At 34.2% G+C, this 18,978-nt stretch overlaps 2 protein-coding genes across 5 annotated transcripts in view; both read right to left on the reverse strand.

Annotated features, from left to right (window-relative positions):
- The window catches only part of LOC117108729 (mitogen-activated protein kinase 14-like), a 22,882-nt gene extending 19,325 nt beyond the window's left edge, over window positions 1-3,557 (reverse strand). Inside the window, exon 1 of the mRNA XM_033250852.1 lies at window positions 3,271-3,557. Coding sequence (XP_033106743.1) covers window positions 3,271-3,392 — 122 coding nt within the window. The 5' untranslated portion in view covers window positions 3,393-3,557. The remainder of the gene's footprint in view (window positions 1-3,270) is intronic.
- Window positions 3,558-7,394: 3,837 nt separating this feature from the next.
- On the reverse strand, window positions 7,395-18,688 carry LOC117108736 (alpha-2,8-sialyltransferase 8B-like). 4 transcript variants are annotated; one of them, XM_033250859.1, is made up of 7 exons: window positions 18,464-18,685; window positions 15,329-15,453; window positions 14,456-14,577; window positions 13,244-13,327; window positions 10,397-10,495; window positions 8,809-9,291; window positions 7,395-7,833 (listed from the first exon to the last, which is right to left on the reverse strand). In XM_033250859.1, exons 1-7 carry the CDS (start codon window positions 18,468-18,470, stop codon window positions 7,575-7,577), a joined length of 1,179 nt encoding a protein of 392 aa, XP_033106750.1. In that variant the 5' UTR covers window positions 18,471-18,685; the 3' UTR covers window positions 7,395-7,574. The 4 variants fall into 4 exon arrangements, with proteins under 4 accessions (XP_033106750.1, XP_033106751.1, XP_033106754.1 ...); XM_033250862.1 differs by having other exon boundaries at window positions 7,625-7,727; window positions 18,464-18,688; XM_033250860.1 differs by lacking the exon at window positions 13,244-13,327.
- Between the last annotated feature and the right edge of the window lie 290 nt (window positions 18,689-18,978).

Consider the following 18,978-nt stretch of genomic DNA (forward strand, 5'->3'; position numbering starts at 1 on the left):
GATAGCTCCTGCTATCTTCATCAACGTTAAAGTGAGAAAACTTGGGAGATCTTACACATACATAAAGAATAATAAACCAATCAGAATCAAGTTATCAATACAATTAGTTGATTGGACCACAAAATATAAGTTCAGTGACAAGTTACTTTATATCCAGTATAGCAAAACACAGGAGCTTTGAAGCAATAAGAAGATGGAAGCTATAAATAACTTTATCCCAATTATAATTGAACAGTAATAAAAGCAAAAATTAATTATACTACCGTAAAATCTCGAACTGAAGCCCTGGGATTCTTTTTTTTTGCGAACTTTGGATGGGCTTCTTTACGAGATGGGCTTCTTTTCAAGAGACTACTTTTGTAAAGTAAAGGGGTCTGCTTCTTTTCATTCATTCATAATTCATATATATTTATTTATATAGCGCCTTTCTTTGCAGATACAAAGCGCTTCTGTCCCTGGTCATTGGATCCACACGCTTAAGTGTTGCTGCTGTATTCAGCAAAGGAGCAAGCAACCCTACCAGTTACCCATTTATACTCCTGGGTGAAGAGAAGCAATGCAGATAAAGTGCCTGACTCAAGGACACAAACGAAATGCACAGCGAGGGATTGAAACTCCGACCTCAAGGTTGGGAAACCAAACCTTTCACCTGCGCCAAACTGCTTATTTTCAAATGAATGCTGTTAAAATTTTGTGAATTTGTACTATAAAAACAATAAATAAGGCCACTGTAACATCAATCTGTATCGTGAAGTGTATCCAACTGGCATTAAATCACCGAAACTACTGTATAAAAAAAGGTTGTATTTAATTTATTTTGTTTTCTGAAATTCGTATACAGTGTATGTGCTGTACAATCTCAAAAAGAAGCCTACTCTATGCTATCTTGAAAACTAAAGAGGGGGCTTCAATTCGAGATGGGCTTCATCTCAAGATTAAGCCCACTGGGCTTCAATTCGAGGTTTTAATCGACCTGAAGCCGAAACATTCTTTCATCACCAGTGTTTGTACAGAAACCTATGTATACAATCCCCTGCTAACTTTTAATTTTCTCTTCTTAGCAACTTGAAGAATTTATGGTGGCTATTCAAATGTGTTGGGGCTTTGATCTATAGTTGAGTTTGGAATTGGCACCATATACTTTTAGGATAATAATAAATTATTATTATTTATCATTGTACCAGCATCATCAGGTAGTAGTACAATAAAGCAATGCTTTCCTTTAATAATGATATGAGGATCAGTATTCCATTAAAACTAGTCAGTATCATCACAAATCTGAACCAACATCACCATATCACTTTGGAAAGCATTGATTATTGGAATCATCTTCATGTATAGTGAGGCAAACCAAGTGAATGTGTTTGACGTTTACATTTTCTATTTCAACTAAATCAGAATGTTTTCTGGCCAACCTGACATGACGTTATTGAACTGACATCCCCAAATATTTGTGAAAAAATTGATTCAAGGAGGAAAAAAATCTATTTTATGTTGCTGTATGTGGTGATATTCATTTTGCCAGGACTTCAGGGATGCATATGAAAATAATGTTTCCCAGGGTTCATGTACTGTAGATGAAGAAAACTAGGTGGGTGAAAGACATTTTGGGGGGTGGGTGTATGATAACATTGGTAAACTCTAAATAATAAGAGTAGATTTTAAGGATGTAAAAATGGGTTAATAAGGGTGGGTGGAGGGTCATGGAATTTAGCTTTAGACTGGGTGCAAAACTTCAAGGCTGGGTAGCCCTGCCCACCTCCACCCACCATAACTACATGGATGATGATACACATGATTTAGGTTTTTCCTGCGTAGTAGACTCAGATACAGCTTTAATTATACAGTAAATATTCGGTTGTAATTTCTTTGGGCTTCTTCTTATCGAGTCACTCACTACGTAGCTAGTGTGTATGATATAGCGTACGTATTGTGGTAGAAGGATTCGAAGGTAGGATGAATACCTGACATGGGCCGCGTCGTAAGCGCTCCTTCTGTGGCCAGACAGGGGACTAGAGATGAACCAGTACACCTGGGTAATCCCCTACTCGTCTCGAATGATGTAATGGGTTCTTTAAAGTGCACACGAGCCAATTGTGTACACTGGACCTACGGTTTAGAGTCCTTATCCGAGAAGACTTCTACCACCGGAACCATAGGCAAGCGCTCTGTTGAACCAACGCCGATATTATGACTGTATGTCACGGTTTCCCTGCTCGACTCGACTCTTTGGTAGCTGCCTGTAATACGCACTATTAATCACCAGGTCAGAAGCACTTTTTAACCGGTGCTATAGACAAGCCGTTATCCTACTTCCATTTTACAGCGTGCAGCCAACGTCTTCATTTGAGAATCTGTCCACTTATATTCGTAATTTGTTACTATATATTGGTAGTACTTATCATAGGCCTGCCTGTTGTGTATATGAATGCTGATTATTTTCTTCAACCAATTTATTATATTTATTAATTTCAATTCTGTGATTTGCCTTTACTGTAGTTTAGGTCTACAGTAGGGCTACATACTGTACCTACATCGTTATCTACACATTATTGTCACCCTGCACTGTTTCTGGCATGGGCCTAGACGTACAGTAAACCTTGCCTTATGTGTAATGAAACATGTCTGTATGTGTGACCTTTATACTTGCCAAGGGATGGAGATATTTTTTCATGGATGAGGAAATTATTTCATTTTTTTTTTATTAAAATATAATTTGGTATTGTACACAATTTGTATGCCACATTATTGGTATTTCATGTACCATAGTACAGTATGCCATTTGTGTGTGGTACAGATGGATGCTGAATAGTTGCTTCTCTTCACTGTACGTCACTCTTCTGACGGAGTGATGTCATCGGTCCCAGATTCTGCTTCAAACATCACTCTTCAGATGTTAACCTGTAGGATTCAAACATCTTATGTCAACCTTCCTACAATACAGGTCTGTGTTTCAACCACCAACTAATGTTCAGCAGCTAGCCTGTTAATGTACTTAGATTGAGCATTAATGAATTCATAAAAATGAAATGAAATGAAATAGGCCTAGGCCTAGGTATAGCTAGGCTAGCTAGGCCTAGGCACTAACTAGGCCAATTATGAAATAAAAACATCATGAATTTGTGGGAGATGAGTCAGTGGCTGGATTGCAGAGCTTATACACTTGCACTAGCTAGACGTAGGCATAGCTAGGCCTAGATAAAAGTTAGCCTAAGCCTAGATAAAAAAAATAAGGCTATAAATAACTATGTAAAGCAAATGGGAACTTACCAAACACTACCATACGCCCCAGTACCAATGGCCTGCATAATTTGGTACCTGGTGGGAATAATCCAACCAACTCTGTTCATTTCCACTACATGGAATCCCGGAGGAACATTTACACCTGCCATAGCTGTGTATTCCGGGCCCAGGCACCGACAAATATTTTGGTAAATATCAACTAAATTGTATTCCTTTCCCTCGTAACTTCAGAAATCATAGATATCACCGGGAATTTTTCACAGGCTGGCTCACGGACTGTTGTGTATCTTCTCTCTTCCGTAAAATATTTTTAACCCGGAAGTACTATTCATTGTTAGTTTTGAGATCCAGACATTTTGAAGGTTATTTTGTGATTACTGTACAATCTGAAATTGAAGCCCCCCCTCTTTAGTTTGCAAGAGTAGCCCAGGAGGATAGCAGTTTAAATTAAAATTAAGTTTGTTTCAAATATTTAGGGTCCCTATATTCCGATCTTAAAGGGTTATCATCTTGTTCTCGTGTTTTTTTTTCTTTTGAATACATTTGAATATGTATTTTGTATAGACGTTTTATTATGAGAGCAATAATATCAAACAATCAAATAGTTTTACATGGTAACGTTCTTTAAGTAGTTACCTAAAATTTTACGATCTTCATCTGTTTAAGTAAATTTGATTAAATTCTAACATTTTATTTTACATCAACTTGTGTTTTTAACCTATTTTACTTTAGGTTAAATATTTCATTCAAGTTTTTATTTGTAGATTAAATTGTGCATTCAAAGGGATTTTGGATGAAACACACATTTTGCTGAAAACATAATTGCGGCGTGATCCATAAATTGTTGACGCGCATTAGCACATCACCAAGTGTATGCGTGATGACACATTTTAACAAATCCATGGGAAAATGTATTCAAAATAAGAATCAATTGGTTTTCTTAAAAATATAAAAACGGTTATGCAGTAACTTGAGTCATTAGAAAGCTTTCGTATCTCGCTCGAGATTCGATTCAAGAGAAATTTCTCTTTCTTTTTACGTAGGCCTACTCGGGTCGGCCAAACAATTATCAGCTTTCGCTATCTCGTTTCACATTCTCTTTATTAAAATTTCTGTTTATGCACCCGGTATTTTCAACAAACACTTCCTGATCGCTTTAAAACCGCTTAAAAATGCTCAGATTGTCAGAATGGCAGTCCCCCCGTCTAGGAATCCCCCCACCCCATCCAATCAGTCGGGGAAGTTAGGAGAGATTCGTCGGGGGATAAAAAATAATATTTTAAACGTTTATATCATGTCAAATGTTGGCCTGAATTGGATAGGCCTTTATAAATAGGCCTAAATAATTTGGATGCCGATACAGAAAACACCATCCTTCTAAGTGGCTCTTATTATTCTTAAAATTGTTATCATTGGAGAGGGGGACGCACCGTTCAAAACCCTCCCCCTCACATTTTTGTACCTTCTGTATTGTTGTACAGGTGTTCTTTTTGAATCCTTTGATGTTGGTGTATTCTTAGAGATATCAACCTCTACTCTCCTGATCAAGCGTGCCTGAGAGGAGACTAAAATAACTTGTCAACAAATCCACCTGCCACCAGAGTATTTGGCACCATCAGATATAATCTAATCTGTATATAAAGAGTTTAGTTGCGACATTCCGCTCCTCGGCTTGCGAAAGTCACGTGGTACACACCGTGTCCAAATCTCCTAGATGAATATATGCAATGAGTTTGGTACCGTTTACACAGTATTTTCACATGGTTAATTGTGTTTATCATGTGATTAATTAATAACAACAATTTAGTATGAAAAGCGTGATTTAGAATGTACTGTATCATTAGAATTCAAATATTTGTGCGTGTTCACGAGCGCTTGATAATTTAGTGTGAATTACATGAAATTACATAGAAGTTATAATTGGAAAGTTAAACGTTCGTCTATTTTAATCTAATGACTGAAAGACCTGCCTTTCTTGTCAAAAGAGTTATGTTGTGCTCTTTACTTTACACAATATCAGTTTATATAGTGCGGCCCACTTGATCTATACTATTTCAATATTTATAAATAATAATGATAATAAAATTAAAGATTTGTATAGGGCTCATATTATATTTTAAAGAAAAACAATCTATACCCTATTATTTTACAGGATCATTGAAATCGGTAAAGACGAGGCCTAAAAGTAACGACTGGCTGTTCAATATTGGGCTGCCAACACTGATTTCGATAAAGCAGGCAGGGAAAAAACGACACAGTACCAAGACCGATAAGTAGGAGATCAAGGATTGCCCTTTTGATGTACTATCAATTTCCGAACGAAAATGATACGGCCCACTTGACATATATTATTTTAACATTTATTACTGTAAATAATATAATAATAATATGAGTGATTTTTTTTAGCAAAGAAACCTTTAGTACCGGTATAAAAGTCAAGGAAAAATACTAAGATATTTAGTTGTTTTATTATCATTTTTTCCCACACAAATTAAATAACATGAACAACATATATGAATAATAATAGAAAATATATAAACAAAATGGGATATTAATTAAGACAAAGTTAGTGGATTGAGACCATAATAACTTAGAAAATCTTTAACTAATCTTAATTACATTTTGTATATTTAGATATAAATAGACAATCTGATAGGCATATTTAATAAATTGTTGCTGATGGTCATTATAATTTATTTCGCCAAAAGAACAGGAGCCACTAAAAGTCTATAATGGCAGGATTGTGTTTAGTGAAGAATAGTCCTACTTGTCATTGTGGAGCTCTCATCCTTTCGACAAGGATTAAAGAACTGCTTAAAAATAGTAAATTATTACAGTACATATATGAAATTGGTTATAAAGTAGTGAAATCATTAAAAAGAAATCTTTAATAGTTACATTCAACTGCTAAAAAGAGTACTACACTGGAACGCGCATCGCGTTGGAACGGCTTCTAACTTCTCAATCTTCTTAGAGTTCTTATAGGAACTCTATTCTCAATTATATTAGTGCGACATCTAGAGTTCATCTTTCTTCAGCCCAACTTCAGTCCCCTCCCCTCTTTGAGGGCGTTTTTGATGGTGGATTGTATATAAGAGACGTTTTACAGTAAATTGGATTGCTAAAATTAAATACTTATTAGTGACTTCCCATTTGCCTTAGGCATCAACAGGCATCTGTGGTACCTCCATAAAGTTTCTCATGAAAATGTGATTATCACCTGCTCGGATCCATAACCCCTTCGCACCGTCCACCATGCCAGATGCCAGGTGAGATGTAAAAGAGTGCAGTAGAACCCATTCGGAACATATTGGGGACCGACAAATTGTCCCTTAACATGGGACACTAACCGCAGACGTGAAATTGTCCCTTGATAGAGGTTTTGGCATGTTTTCATACAAGGATGACATATTACTTTATAATTTTATTTTACCGACTTAAAAATAAATTACAGTAGGCTAGCCTAAACTTAGAAATAATACTTAGTTGTAGCCTATATCATTTCCCAATAGGCTAATATTTCATGATGCAATGTTAATGACCAATTTTTTTTTAAAATTATCTTTGATTTGGATGCATAAGACGGGGTAGCATGAACAAAGTAACGACTAAGAAGAAGGATGCATTTTACAGTACGGATTAGAATCACTGTATGAAAGTACACAAAAAAGGGTGTTTACATTAAATGGCGTTTACATTAAAAAATAAATATATTAGACCTAGGTGAATTATTCAAAAACTTTTGTGCATTCTCACACACATGAAATGATTGAACTCATCAAAATAGTATTGACTTTCAAAACTGACTACACACGCAATGAGAAGAACAAACTTTACATAAATTTCTAGTATTACAAGCATTTTCAGCTAAATTTGCAAATGTTATGTATCATTTTCAAATACTTACATTAGATGCCCTCTATTTTATGATAAAAATAAAGGCTTTCATCTATGTTGCGATATTAAATGTTGGATCTATCCATATTTTAGGAAGAATAGGGATGACGTTATACTACTAATTTCCTATCCGTGTTGCATTGTTCGTGTTTATTAGCCCATTCGCCATTCTAAAATAGGTGATGATAACCAGACGAACGGCATCATTCGTGTTTTGTTGTATATTAATATTTTTTAAAGGTGACACCTTCCCAAAGATAGCTAATCCGGTTTCACCGAACAAATATTGCTCATTTGCATTTTCTCCATTTCCGGTAAGCAAAGATGACGGCAGTGTCTCTACTTTTGCACATGACACAAAAACATATTCACCAGTCTTGCAGTATGGAAAATTGATGACTGTACGACCATTGCTTACTCCGATCATGCTCAGATCAGATGCATCGTTTTATCACATGTCTAAGTGTATGATTATTATGGAGTTCTTTAAAAATGTTGTATTCCACTGGCATGCTATGCACACCTAGCCCACCTTTCATACTATTATTATCAAAGTAATGATATTTAAGTTTTCGTTTGCTCAGGTCCTGCGAAAAAGGAAAAAATCCGTAGAGTGAAATTCTTTTGCAAAATGTGAAAGCAATATTAACATTTAGAAAGCCGCCGGATGATAATTTAGGAAGCTTCCAATATCTAAAATAAAAAAAGAAAGACATAAGAAAACAATGATTTAGGAATTACAGCCATAGTTATTAAACATAATACATAAACAATGTGGCTGGGATGTCTTAGTGATAGACGTTATTATTTTGTATTTTATTATATAGCCCTAAATATATAACCCTAATTATAATTACAGTATTATTACATTTCAATATGGAATCCATTTCCTCAGAATCTCTCTTTGAAAACGTCATTGACTCATGAAGTTCTTTAAAAACTGGCCCATTAACATGATGAAATATAATTATTTGTAATTCGATTTCATACTGGGCTATTAATTTATGTTTTTTAATCAACAAATCTTTAAAACTAGTTGATGGTTTGCATGGCGAAGTAATCATGTGTTAAAAACTTGCAGTACATTCCTGATGACGACTGAAACAACAATCGAAAAGTTAAGACAGCCTCAACAAAATGCAATAGTTCTTTTTCAGGACCATCTATACGTGGTGACCGCAAGCATTTACTCAAAATAATTTATTGTTAATGTGTAGTTTCCAAAAGCTTATTTATACGAACGAACATTAATGTGTTGATTGACTTCAATACCTTCATATTGTTAGGATTTCAGAATAAACAGGAGAGAGCAAAGAGAAAGGTTACCATTTGGAGTATTTATTGATTGAATTTGGAAGTAAATACATCCTGTATAACCAACGTGTTTTAAATTTATTTTGTCTCTTCGAAATTCATGTACAGTGTATGTACTGCACTGTCTCAAAAAAGAGCCATATGATATCTTGAAAAGAAGCACATGCGCTTCTTTTCAAGATGCGTTTCTTTTCCAGGCTACTTTTGCAAACTAAAGAGAGAGGCTTCAATTCGAGATGGGTTTCTTCCATCTATTGTGCTTCTATTCGGGGCTTTACGGTAGACCAAAAGACTGTTTGTAAGTAAACCCTGTGTGTCGGTACGGTAAATAAATTCAAAAAAATTATAACGTACCTGTCTAGTTCACCTCTGAATTTGTGCAACGGAATCCTAAAGTCAATATCCGAATTTACAGACTTTGCAATACTAAAGAACTTGTTGTATTGTTTTTGATCATTTGGCCTGTCTTGATAAACTGGTATTCCAAAAAACATCTTGCCAAACCCCTTTAAAATTTCTGAGTATTTTTTATGACAGGGTTTCGATGGATTCTGTAAGCACCTAATCATAATATGCGTGATTGCATCATTAGACGTCATCAGGCTTGTTCGGGTACCAACGTCTGATTCAAATCCTTTCACTGGTGCCATATTTTCTCTTATTACAAAATCATGAGCGTCGATTTCCCGACCACAGGAACTACCCTTTAAAACACCAGAACTTCCAATGACAGCACAAGAATCTTGAATTGGTATCAGTCCAATTTGTAAAATTGTGTTTGTTTTAGTCGGATGAAAGAACATTTTAGATGTCATTTTCTTTGATTCTAAAGTTTTTCTGAAAAACAAAGATATCTGTTTATGTCAAAACCGTACATTAAAATCATGAGCGTCGATTTCCCGACCACAAGAACTACCCTTTCGTAAAAATACCAGAACTTCCATTGACAGCGTACGGATATTTAATCAAATTCCGATTTTATGTTGGTCGAAGAAGGAAAGAAAGAACATTTTGGATGTAATTGTTATTGCTGCTAAATGTTTTTTAAATATTTTTGAAAAACGAAGGTATTCGTTTATGTCACAACACAGGGCCGGCAGAACGTTTTTCAAAGTGGAGGGTGGGGGGGGGGCACTAGTAAGATGAATGGGGGATCAGTGATCAGGGAGATCTGGGATCAAATCTAGGGGGTGGGGGTCAACATTTTTTTCAAAAACTCCAAAAAGGAAAGGGATCCGGGGTCCCCCCAGGAAAATGTGATTCCTAGATGACAGGAATGAGCTTTCCCCGACTTTCAAGCTAGGTGTCTTTTAATGACTGTGTTCTTCAAAATTAAAGATTTTCCCCCTCTTGAAAACGAGGTAAACTTTCTCATCTTTATTACAGTAAATAGGCCTTATGTCTGTATACATACATAAAAAATTTAGTAGTTATATAGCCAGGCCATACGTATTTTTTTTCCATGAATCGATAAATCCCAGATCCGCCAATGTGAATTGCGAGGAAATGTAACTCGTTGGGGACTGAATAAACATACTCTTTCCCCTTCCTCTCCTCCTTCTTCCCTCTTTCTTTTCTTGCATTTCTTTCCTATTATATAGAAATTTCCATAGACATTATATTTTTTCTGCCAAAAAGTGGGGGCCCGGGCCCCTGCCGCCCCCCCCCCCCTGTTCTGCCGCCCATGCAACAATATAAATAGAGCCTCGGAATGAATATTTTAATAAGGGTGGGCCAGCAAACAGTCATTAAAGCAACTGTCTATACAAGGCCTGCATACCTTGACAACTGAATAGGTATTAGCAACAAATTAAATCCTATAAGAGAATCTATTTAGTTCTGCAGAGATAGAGATAAAACATGGTTGTTGGCAGTGATTTACAAAAGAACATTTTAACGTCTAATTTGGCCATACGGTACGATACCACCAATCAATACCTACCTAAGTTTTTCTACGTTTTCAGTATTCACGTGCTTATCTAGAATACGCAATACATTGGGTTTTCTTGAACGCACTAACGCCGATACGTTTTTAGATTTCCTAAAAAGAAATACAATACTAGCAAACAGCTCAAAATTTAAGCCTTCATGAAACAGAATTTTTACCATAAAAAACATTTCACAATGGATTTTTGTCATTGTTTAATAATTGAATAACAAATAATTGAATAACAAATTTAGCTAATATCAAAATATTCTAACGTAACTGTAATATAGGCCTGTGTCATAAATGTGATAGTGATGAAGGCAATTTAAAAAAAATAATATTATTCTTTATCATAACTGAAATAAAAGAATTAAAAATTTAAGCCTTCATGAAACATAATTTTTACCATAAAAACATTTCACCATGGATTATTGTCATTGTTTAATAATAATATATAAAACAAGTGAGTAACAAATGTAGCTAATATCAAAATATTCTAACGTAACTGTAATATAGGCCTGTGTCATAAATGTGATAGTGATGAAGGCAATTTAAAAAAAATATATTATTCTTTATCATAACTGAAATAGTTAATAAAGAATTAAAAAATTAAGCCTGCATGAAACATAATTTTTACAATAAAAACATGTCACCATGTATTTTTGTCATTGTTTAATAATAATATATAAAACAAATGAGTAACAAATTTAGCTAATATTAAAATATTCTAACGTAACTATATAGGCCTGTGTCATAAATGTGCTAGTGATGAAGAAAATTAAAAAAAAAATATTATTCTTTATCATAACTGAAATAGATAATAAAGAATGTAACAATATTAAAATGCATTTTAAATAATTTGTTAAACTTAATAAAAGATGAACTAAGTCTTGGTGATATAAGTGAGACCTCTAATATGCATATTTCAATTCAAGATCTTCGAGGGAATTTTAGTACGGTACTACTTGGCAGCTAAAATGTTTTACTTATCTTTGTTATTATTGTATTTTTAATTATATACGGTATATTTTTTAAGCAAATTTGTAAAATTCTCGTTTTCCGGTATTTAAACTCAAAATATTGTTTAGTTGCAATACTATTTTATTATTGAAAAGAAGGACATTTAGATGGTTACCGAATTTAATGCAATATCGTACTGTTTATTGCCTCTCAAGCTTTATGTACGGTACACTATTAAATGTTTTGATACAAAATCCTATGATATGTCCACATATGAGTATGATAATGATATCGTCATACCATGTATGGAAGTAATATGAAATCATGCCCACAGGCAATTCTGATGTCGTGGATAAAGCTTATAACACAAAATTTAAGCGGCTGCATCATTTTAAAACTAACATTATTTTTAAATTAACGTGCTTATGCTTACTGTATCAAGATATATACAAGGTTTATTTAAGTCTGTGCAAAAAAACCATTGTACAATCAAAATGAAAAATGTTTAAAATGTAGGCTATGTTTTGCTTTTATTAGTAAACAATAAACACAAATTAGTTATTTTATTCTGTTTTCTCATCCGACCAACTATTGTTAATGATACTATATACTGTATTATTTTAAATGATGGTCGAACATAAAGTTCTGCGAACTTAACTGACCTCCATCCAGGCCTTTTCCACGAATCGGTAGACTTTGAAGTGATGACAAATAACCTAAGTCAGTGGTGCGTAACCAACAGAAATAAGATAAGCTTTGAGAATTCTTGTCCTCATGTTATCTAAAAATTCATAACTCTATAACGGAGGGTCGTATCACATTAATTCTTCCAGGAAAATGTTCTCAAAAGACTATTCTATCCCACTATATGATTGAAAAAAAAAAATGTTTTTGACCTCAGAAATCACGATGGAAAAAGAAAAGCTATATCTAAGTAGTGTATTAAATAGGTACATTACAGTGCAGTAGTACTAGTAATACTCTGGACTAGCATTGTTTTAGTTACCATATGAGTGTTTCCTGTGTTAAAAATATGATTTACTATACTATACTTCTTTATAAAACATAACTTGTACTTTATAGTAAGAGAAATCTGCATATTATCGGTACCTGGAACAGTAACAATACGAAAGTACTATGCTACTATCACTGTAATGCATAGGCCTATTTTAATACACTACTTAGATAGGCTTTTCTTTTTCCATCTTGATTTCAGAGGTCAAACACATTTATCAATTTTTTTCAATCATATAGTGGTGTAGACTAGTCTTTTAAGAACATTTTGCTGGAAAAAAGTTTTGGAAACGACGCCCCGTTAAGGAGTTATGATTTTTAAAATAACATGATGTCCGAAAATCAGCCTAAAAGCTTATCTTATTTCTGTTGGTTACGCACCGCTGATTCGCAATGTTTGTCATCACTTCAAGATGTTTACCGATTCGTGGAAAAGGCTTTATTCATTGTAATTCTCTGTCTTTAAAAAAACACGATTTTTATTTTGTCTGTGGAAAAATTTAAGAAAAAAGAAAGATTATTTCTGTGTAACCTCGACTGTGGGTAGAAAGCAATGCCAGCCAATGCCAATGGCATGGCACATCGGTAAAGTAAGGTAAGGTAAACCTCGAATGTAAATGTTCAACACAAAGCCTACTCAAAATATTTTAATTGTCACTGCAAAGATGTTATGAAACCTTAATAGATTGCAGTTACTGTACTTGCAACGATTGTATTCTAGAATAATTATATTACCTGTGCATTAATGTTTTATATATCTTCAATGCCTTTTCATGGATAGGCCCTATTTGGATATTTTTATTTATACATTTTTCATTTTTTTTAAACAAGGAAACACTTTTGCAATGTCTCCACGACAAAATATGTGAATCTGATTTTTCACTTTACCTAAATTTCTCCACGTTTTCAGTGTCCGGTTTATGTAATACGTGCAATGCAACAGGCTCATTACTAGATGAAATTTTGGATTCCCTAAAGGAAATACAATATCGTAAGAAAGTAATAACATAGTCTGATATAAATCTGAGTCAAATAATATCTTATAACAAGGACATCAATTATAAGGTTAATGTCAATACAGATTAACTCTTGTTTCAAATATTAGTATTATTAATAATAATAATAATAATAATAATAATGTTATAATAATATAATAATACTGTAATAATAATAATAATAATAATAATGATAATAATAATTATGATAATGATAATGAGAATAATGATAATAATGATGCTGATGCTGATGATGTTAATGATGATGATGATGACGATGATTATGGTGATAATGATGATGATGTATTTCATTCAATGTTCAAAGCACGTTTTCTACATTGCTTTAGTCTACCAGGCTGCATGAAGGGTAACCTGCGATGGATTTGAAGCGTCACTTCAAGGGGGTGAGTATAACACTCTGATTTGATTCATGCTTCAGATGAGCCTTAATGGCTTCTGAATGGATTTATCTTTATTTTAGTCACAAATTTCAAGGATTTAAAAAAATAATTCGTTGTACAAATACTGTTTTTGTAAAATCAAACGAAGAGTACAATAGTTAAGTTTTGAAAACAAAATTGACCTATCCTATACTCTTTTATGCGACTGTGATATTAAAACTGCTAGAGTAATTTTGAATCATTGAAAGAGATACTCTTTTCCAAATTGTGAACAGCAAGATTATTTTTTTTCTCAATAACATTCTCCTAGTTTTTAAATTCGTAGTGGAGATTTAATAAACATGCACTCTTTAAATATGCTTTAACAGATTAAAGAGGTTTAACATATGGAAAAGCATATGTAACACTGATTATGATTATACTACTAATACAGGTCTCCCTCTAATTAAAGACCCCTCCAATTAAAGACCACCTCCAATTAAAGACCACTTTTCTGTGGTCCCAAATGAACAAATCTTTTATTTTTATTATTCTAATTAGGGACCAAAGTTGCTGAAGACCACGGTTATAAGCCCGGTCCCAAAAATTCTCTTTAGTTGGACAGAAAGCTTTAAAAGGCCCAATAATAATAGCATGTAATATACTATTGTCTCAATATCATATATAAAGATTGATAATATTTCATGTTGTAATATATTCCTTACCTTAAGCCAAACTTATATTTGATTTTTGCTTCTGTTGTTGATAGATACAAAACAATATCGACGGCGACAAGTAGGCCTAATGTCAAAACAAGTAGAACCTTAACGCGCAAGCTCAATGCCAACTGAAAATATTAGAATCAATCAAAATTAATAAACAACAATGAATTTTCTGTAAAACAATTATTTCATGTTCCTGGAAATTCTGTGTTTGTACGAATTTCAACGAGCAGTAAAAAAAATTATTCTAGAATATTTAAAATATCATTAACATCATCATCATCATCATCATCATCATCATCATCATCATTATCATCATCATCATCATCATCACCATCATCATCATCACCATCATCATCATCATTATCATCATCATCATCATCATCATCATCATTATTATTATCATTATCGTTATTATATTAGAAACAATAACAATCATAATAACAATAATAATATTTAATATCATCATCATATCATATTAACAATAATAATATTAAATATCATCATCATTATTATCATCATGATCATCATTATTATTATTATATTTATTATATTAATAATAATAATAATAATAATTATTATTATTAGTATTATTATTAGTACTACTACTACTACTACTACTACTACTAGTAGTAGTAGTAGTAGTAGTGGTAGTAGTGGTAGTAGTAGTAGTAGTAGTAGCAGTTGTAGTAGTGGTAGTAGGAGCAGTAGCAGCAGCAGTAGTAGTAGCAGCAGGAGTAGTAGTAGCAGCAGAAGTAGTAGTAGCAGCAGCAGTATAGTAGTAGTAGTATGTAGTAGTAGTATTGTTGTTGTTATTGCTGTCAAAAGAAAACTCCTATAGTGTCTTTCGAAAAATGCAATGTAGGGCCTACTTACATTAATGCGTTTTATTTGTTTCAGAGGCCTCGATTCTCTGTTTCCATTGTTAGTGTGAGTTGTGAATTGGAATGTCTGTGGCACCATTTTGATAGCAGCTAGTTTACCAGTGTTCTTATCAGAGGCTGTTTAAAGAAAGACAACATGAAACATTATTTACTTAATTGTTATTATTGGTCCGGCCATCGAGAATTTCCATCCTCCTCCCCACTTCTTCACCACAGGGAGCTTTATTTACCAGTGTCACGTTTTTACGTTTCCTGAAGGAGAATTCGTCCAGTTGGAGCTAAGGTGAGAAAAATTTCAAAAGATGTACCGGAACGCTCTTGAGACTGTAAAAGTAGTGTTCTTTTCAAACGGAGGGTCCATGGTTTAGTTACCTGTTGGCAGCTGTTGGCACCGATACTGGTTTGAGACTTCGTTCCCTGAAGAGAGATATTATACCAGTGCCCACCTGAAAATGCAAATTTTTATATTAGCCCCCCTCTCAATGCTAAAAAATGGTACTCTGAAACTGTAAAAAAAATTGTATTTTCTACTTTAAATATTGGTCTGGCCAAAACCGGATCAGCCAGACCGCTTCCTATGGCCATTAATGATAACTAAAAAAACTTTGTCAAAATGCAATCATATTGTAATTATTTGCACGTTGTGTTGATTGATTCTGTATCCAATAACCAGAAAAAAAGGCTCCGCTTTTTTTGAAGTTTTCTGATTAGAATACAGTTGATAGAGTGTACACTTGTAGGTAGTTCTTAAAGACAAACCGACTTTGAATACATTTTAAAACAAATATTTATTTGATTTAATTTTGTTATTTTCTAAATATAGTTTTAAAAAGTAGTTACCACTTTATAGAATACGCTTTATTTAATAAAGAAAAATAAAATAGAGCATCTCAATCAGGAGAATTCAACCTGGTATCATTCTGTAGCACATGAATATTTCTACAGTTAATAATATATATATAGGCCTATATATATATATATATATCTGTCTCTTATACACATCTAGGTAGCTATGTATTAAGAGACAGGTTATGATGCATCGAAGTGATGGGTGCACGTATATCCTGATGAACATAATATATGTATATATCACGTAAAGGTTTTGAACCAAGTTTAATTGTTCACTCGTACAGGTATATCTTTAGCATTATTTTATACTCGAGTAGTGACGTATCTACAGTATGGGGTTGCACACTACCCAAAACAAGTTTGGGTCTCCCATTTTCCCCTACCCCACTGAACATTTTCGAAGTAAAAACATTACTGTACGCTTAGGCCTAAATACAGTAATACTGTCAAGCGCTCCTCACTCAATCATCAAGTTCACTTTCGCTTCCCCATCGCCCTCTGCATTTCCATTTTTACGTCAAACTTACAAATGAGTCTTTCCATATAGTTCCAACACACTTTTTTGCCAGACCCCCTTGAGGATATTTATGGCGGCCATCTTGAATTTCAAAATGACCCATCCCAGCTTTTTTGAAACTATGTTTATTGTATTCAGAGAGCCCAAAATCATATGATTAGATCCAAATTTTCCATAGAGGAGATGTGGAATTATACATTTAATATTCAAATTTGACAATTTTTAAGGCGGCCATCTTGAATTTCAATATGGCTGCCATTTTACGTTTTCGAAACATGGCTTCAGTGACCCTAATAACTTCAGTGACACCAGATTTTCCCTTTTTCATTGGATGTAAGTGAAGTTATGAGCCAATATCATAATTTTTGCTGCCATTTCGAAAATGGCCGCCAAAAAATATGTTCCGCCCTTTTTCAGGAGGTTCTCCCTCGCTCAATTTTTTATTTATACCCTAATGATGCTACATCAGCAGAGAAACCTAGTTGGTCCCAGAAAATGGTCACGGGGGCCCTGGTTTCCACTATATTATGGTGCCATTTTCATAGAATCAGCAGATTTCCTGGAAACTCAGTGAAACTATCAATACCTATAGGCACAAAATGTAGTCTAGAACTATTAATATACGCATTTCATTTGCCCACATTGAAACTTTAGGGGCATCATATGGGCTAAGTGTCCTAACTGAGGTGTGAATTTCCCGAAAATGGAGATATACACTTTTGTGATATTTTAGGTCAAAGGTCAAGGTCACTTGACTTGACCTATATAACTCTCACTAGTCTGGACATCATCGAGTTGCATATCATTGGAAAGAGAGTCTTCTCCTCTATCAAACGGTACCACCAGAATTTGATTGAGTTGAGTTTCAAGAGAGCCAAAAATTTCACTGTGGGGTTATCTCAGGTAGACCCCACCCCCCAACAAACAAAATATTGGGCGATTTCAAGGGGGTCGGCAAAAAAGTGTGTTGGAACCATATGGAAAGACTCAAATGATAATAATAGTTTCGTCAACACATTACGAAAATTACTACAGACGATCACACATTTAACATGATCGACTCTTTATACTTCAACAACCACTTAGGCCTACCTACTCCTTCATGTGTCCGTTTTCTGCCCTTCGAATTGAAGCTTGGTAAAGAATTGATGCGTTACAGTTTTGAAAACAACTGTTGTTTTGTTGATAATTTAATGCTTGACGTTTCTATTGAGCATGCTTTCTTTTATTTTCTGCTACATAGCCTCTATGCTATTTTTTTCCGTACCTGTGTTATCAATGTTTTTGTATCCAGCCTCGAGTTATCGTACCATTATGATGCGCCTGTTTCAGTATCTTGACTTTGTTTTTATCATTCCCTAACGCTCTTTGTACCCAGCCTCTTTTTTTGTTTTGTTTTACCATTCCACTGTTTCTGTTAGGCCACCTGTCACTGTTTTTGTACATTACTGTTTTCGTTCCGCTCCATTTTTCGTACACTAACTCTTTTTAATTAAAGACCCCTCCAATTAAAGCCTCCAAGAGCACGTTTTCTGGGGTCCCAAATTAACAATGTCTTTTATCGTTATCAAAGACCAAAGCTGCTAAATAGGCCTACCATGGAAACCCCGGTCTCACAAGTGGTCTTTAATCCTTTTTAGAATTTCAGATAAACTGGAATTAGACAGAACGAGAAACTTATCTTCTTATGCGTTACAGTGTTTACAGAAGTCCTATCCAGCCTGTTGCGGGCCATGATCGGGTTTAACTGTAGGAACTTACCTAACATTAACTTACTGTCCGGCACATTAAATGTTCTGTAAAATACGGTGCCTAGTAGGAGTAATCCGATCGACTATGTTAATTTCTTCGACGTGCAATACAGGTGAAACATTTACACCCGCCATATAACTGTAGGCCTATATTCCGGATAATTTAACGACTATTTGTCAAAGACGGCCATTGCTGACGGCACGGTGCTCAAGTGGTAGACAAAAATTAACACAATAAAACACCAGTATAGACACTCTTCAGTTTGCTCATCCGAGCATACTACGTCTATATAGGCCTAAAGCCTTTGGTGGATTTATTTATTGTTAAGCTGCTGTAGGGCCTTTTCTCACGTATCATTGTTTCTTCGCAGCACTTCTTTCCCTTAACTATTTTATTTTGTCCCCTACTATAAATCATTTCTTCCCTCCAAATCATTCCATTCGCTCGAAATAATGAATTATTTTAAACAATTAAACTACAAACTTTAGACGTTAACACGCATGGCCATAAACAAAGGACTGTTG

The sequence above is a fragment of the Anneissia japonica genome, unplaced genomic scaffold (assembly GCF_011630105.1).
Source record: "Anneissia japonica isolate Jap-2015-1 unplaced genomic scaffold, ASM1163010v1 scaffold128_len593404_cov183, whole genome shotgun sequence".
Lineage (NCBI taxonomy): Eukaryota > Metazoa > Echinodermata > Crinoidea > Comatulida > Comatulidae > Anneissia > Anneissia japonica.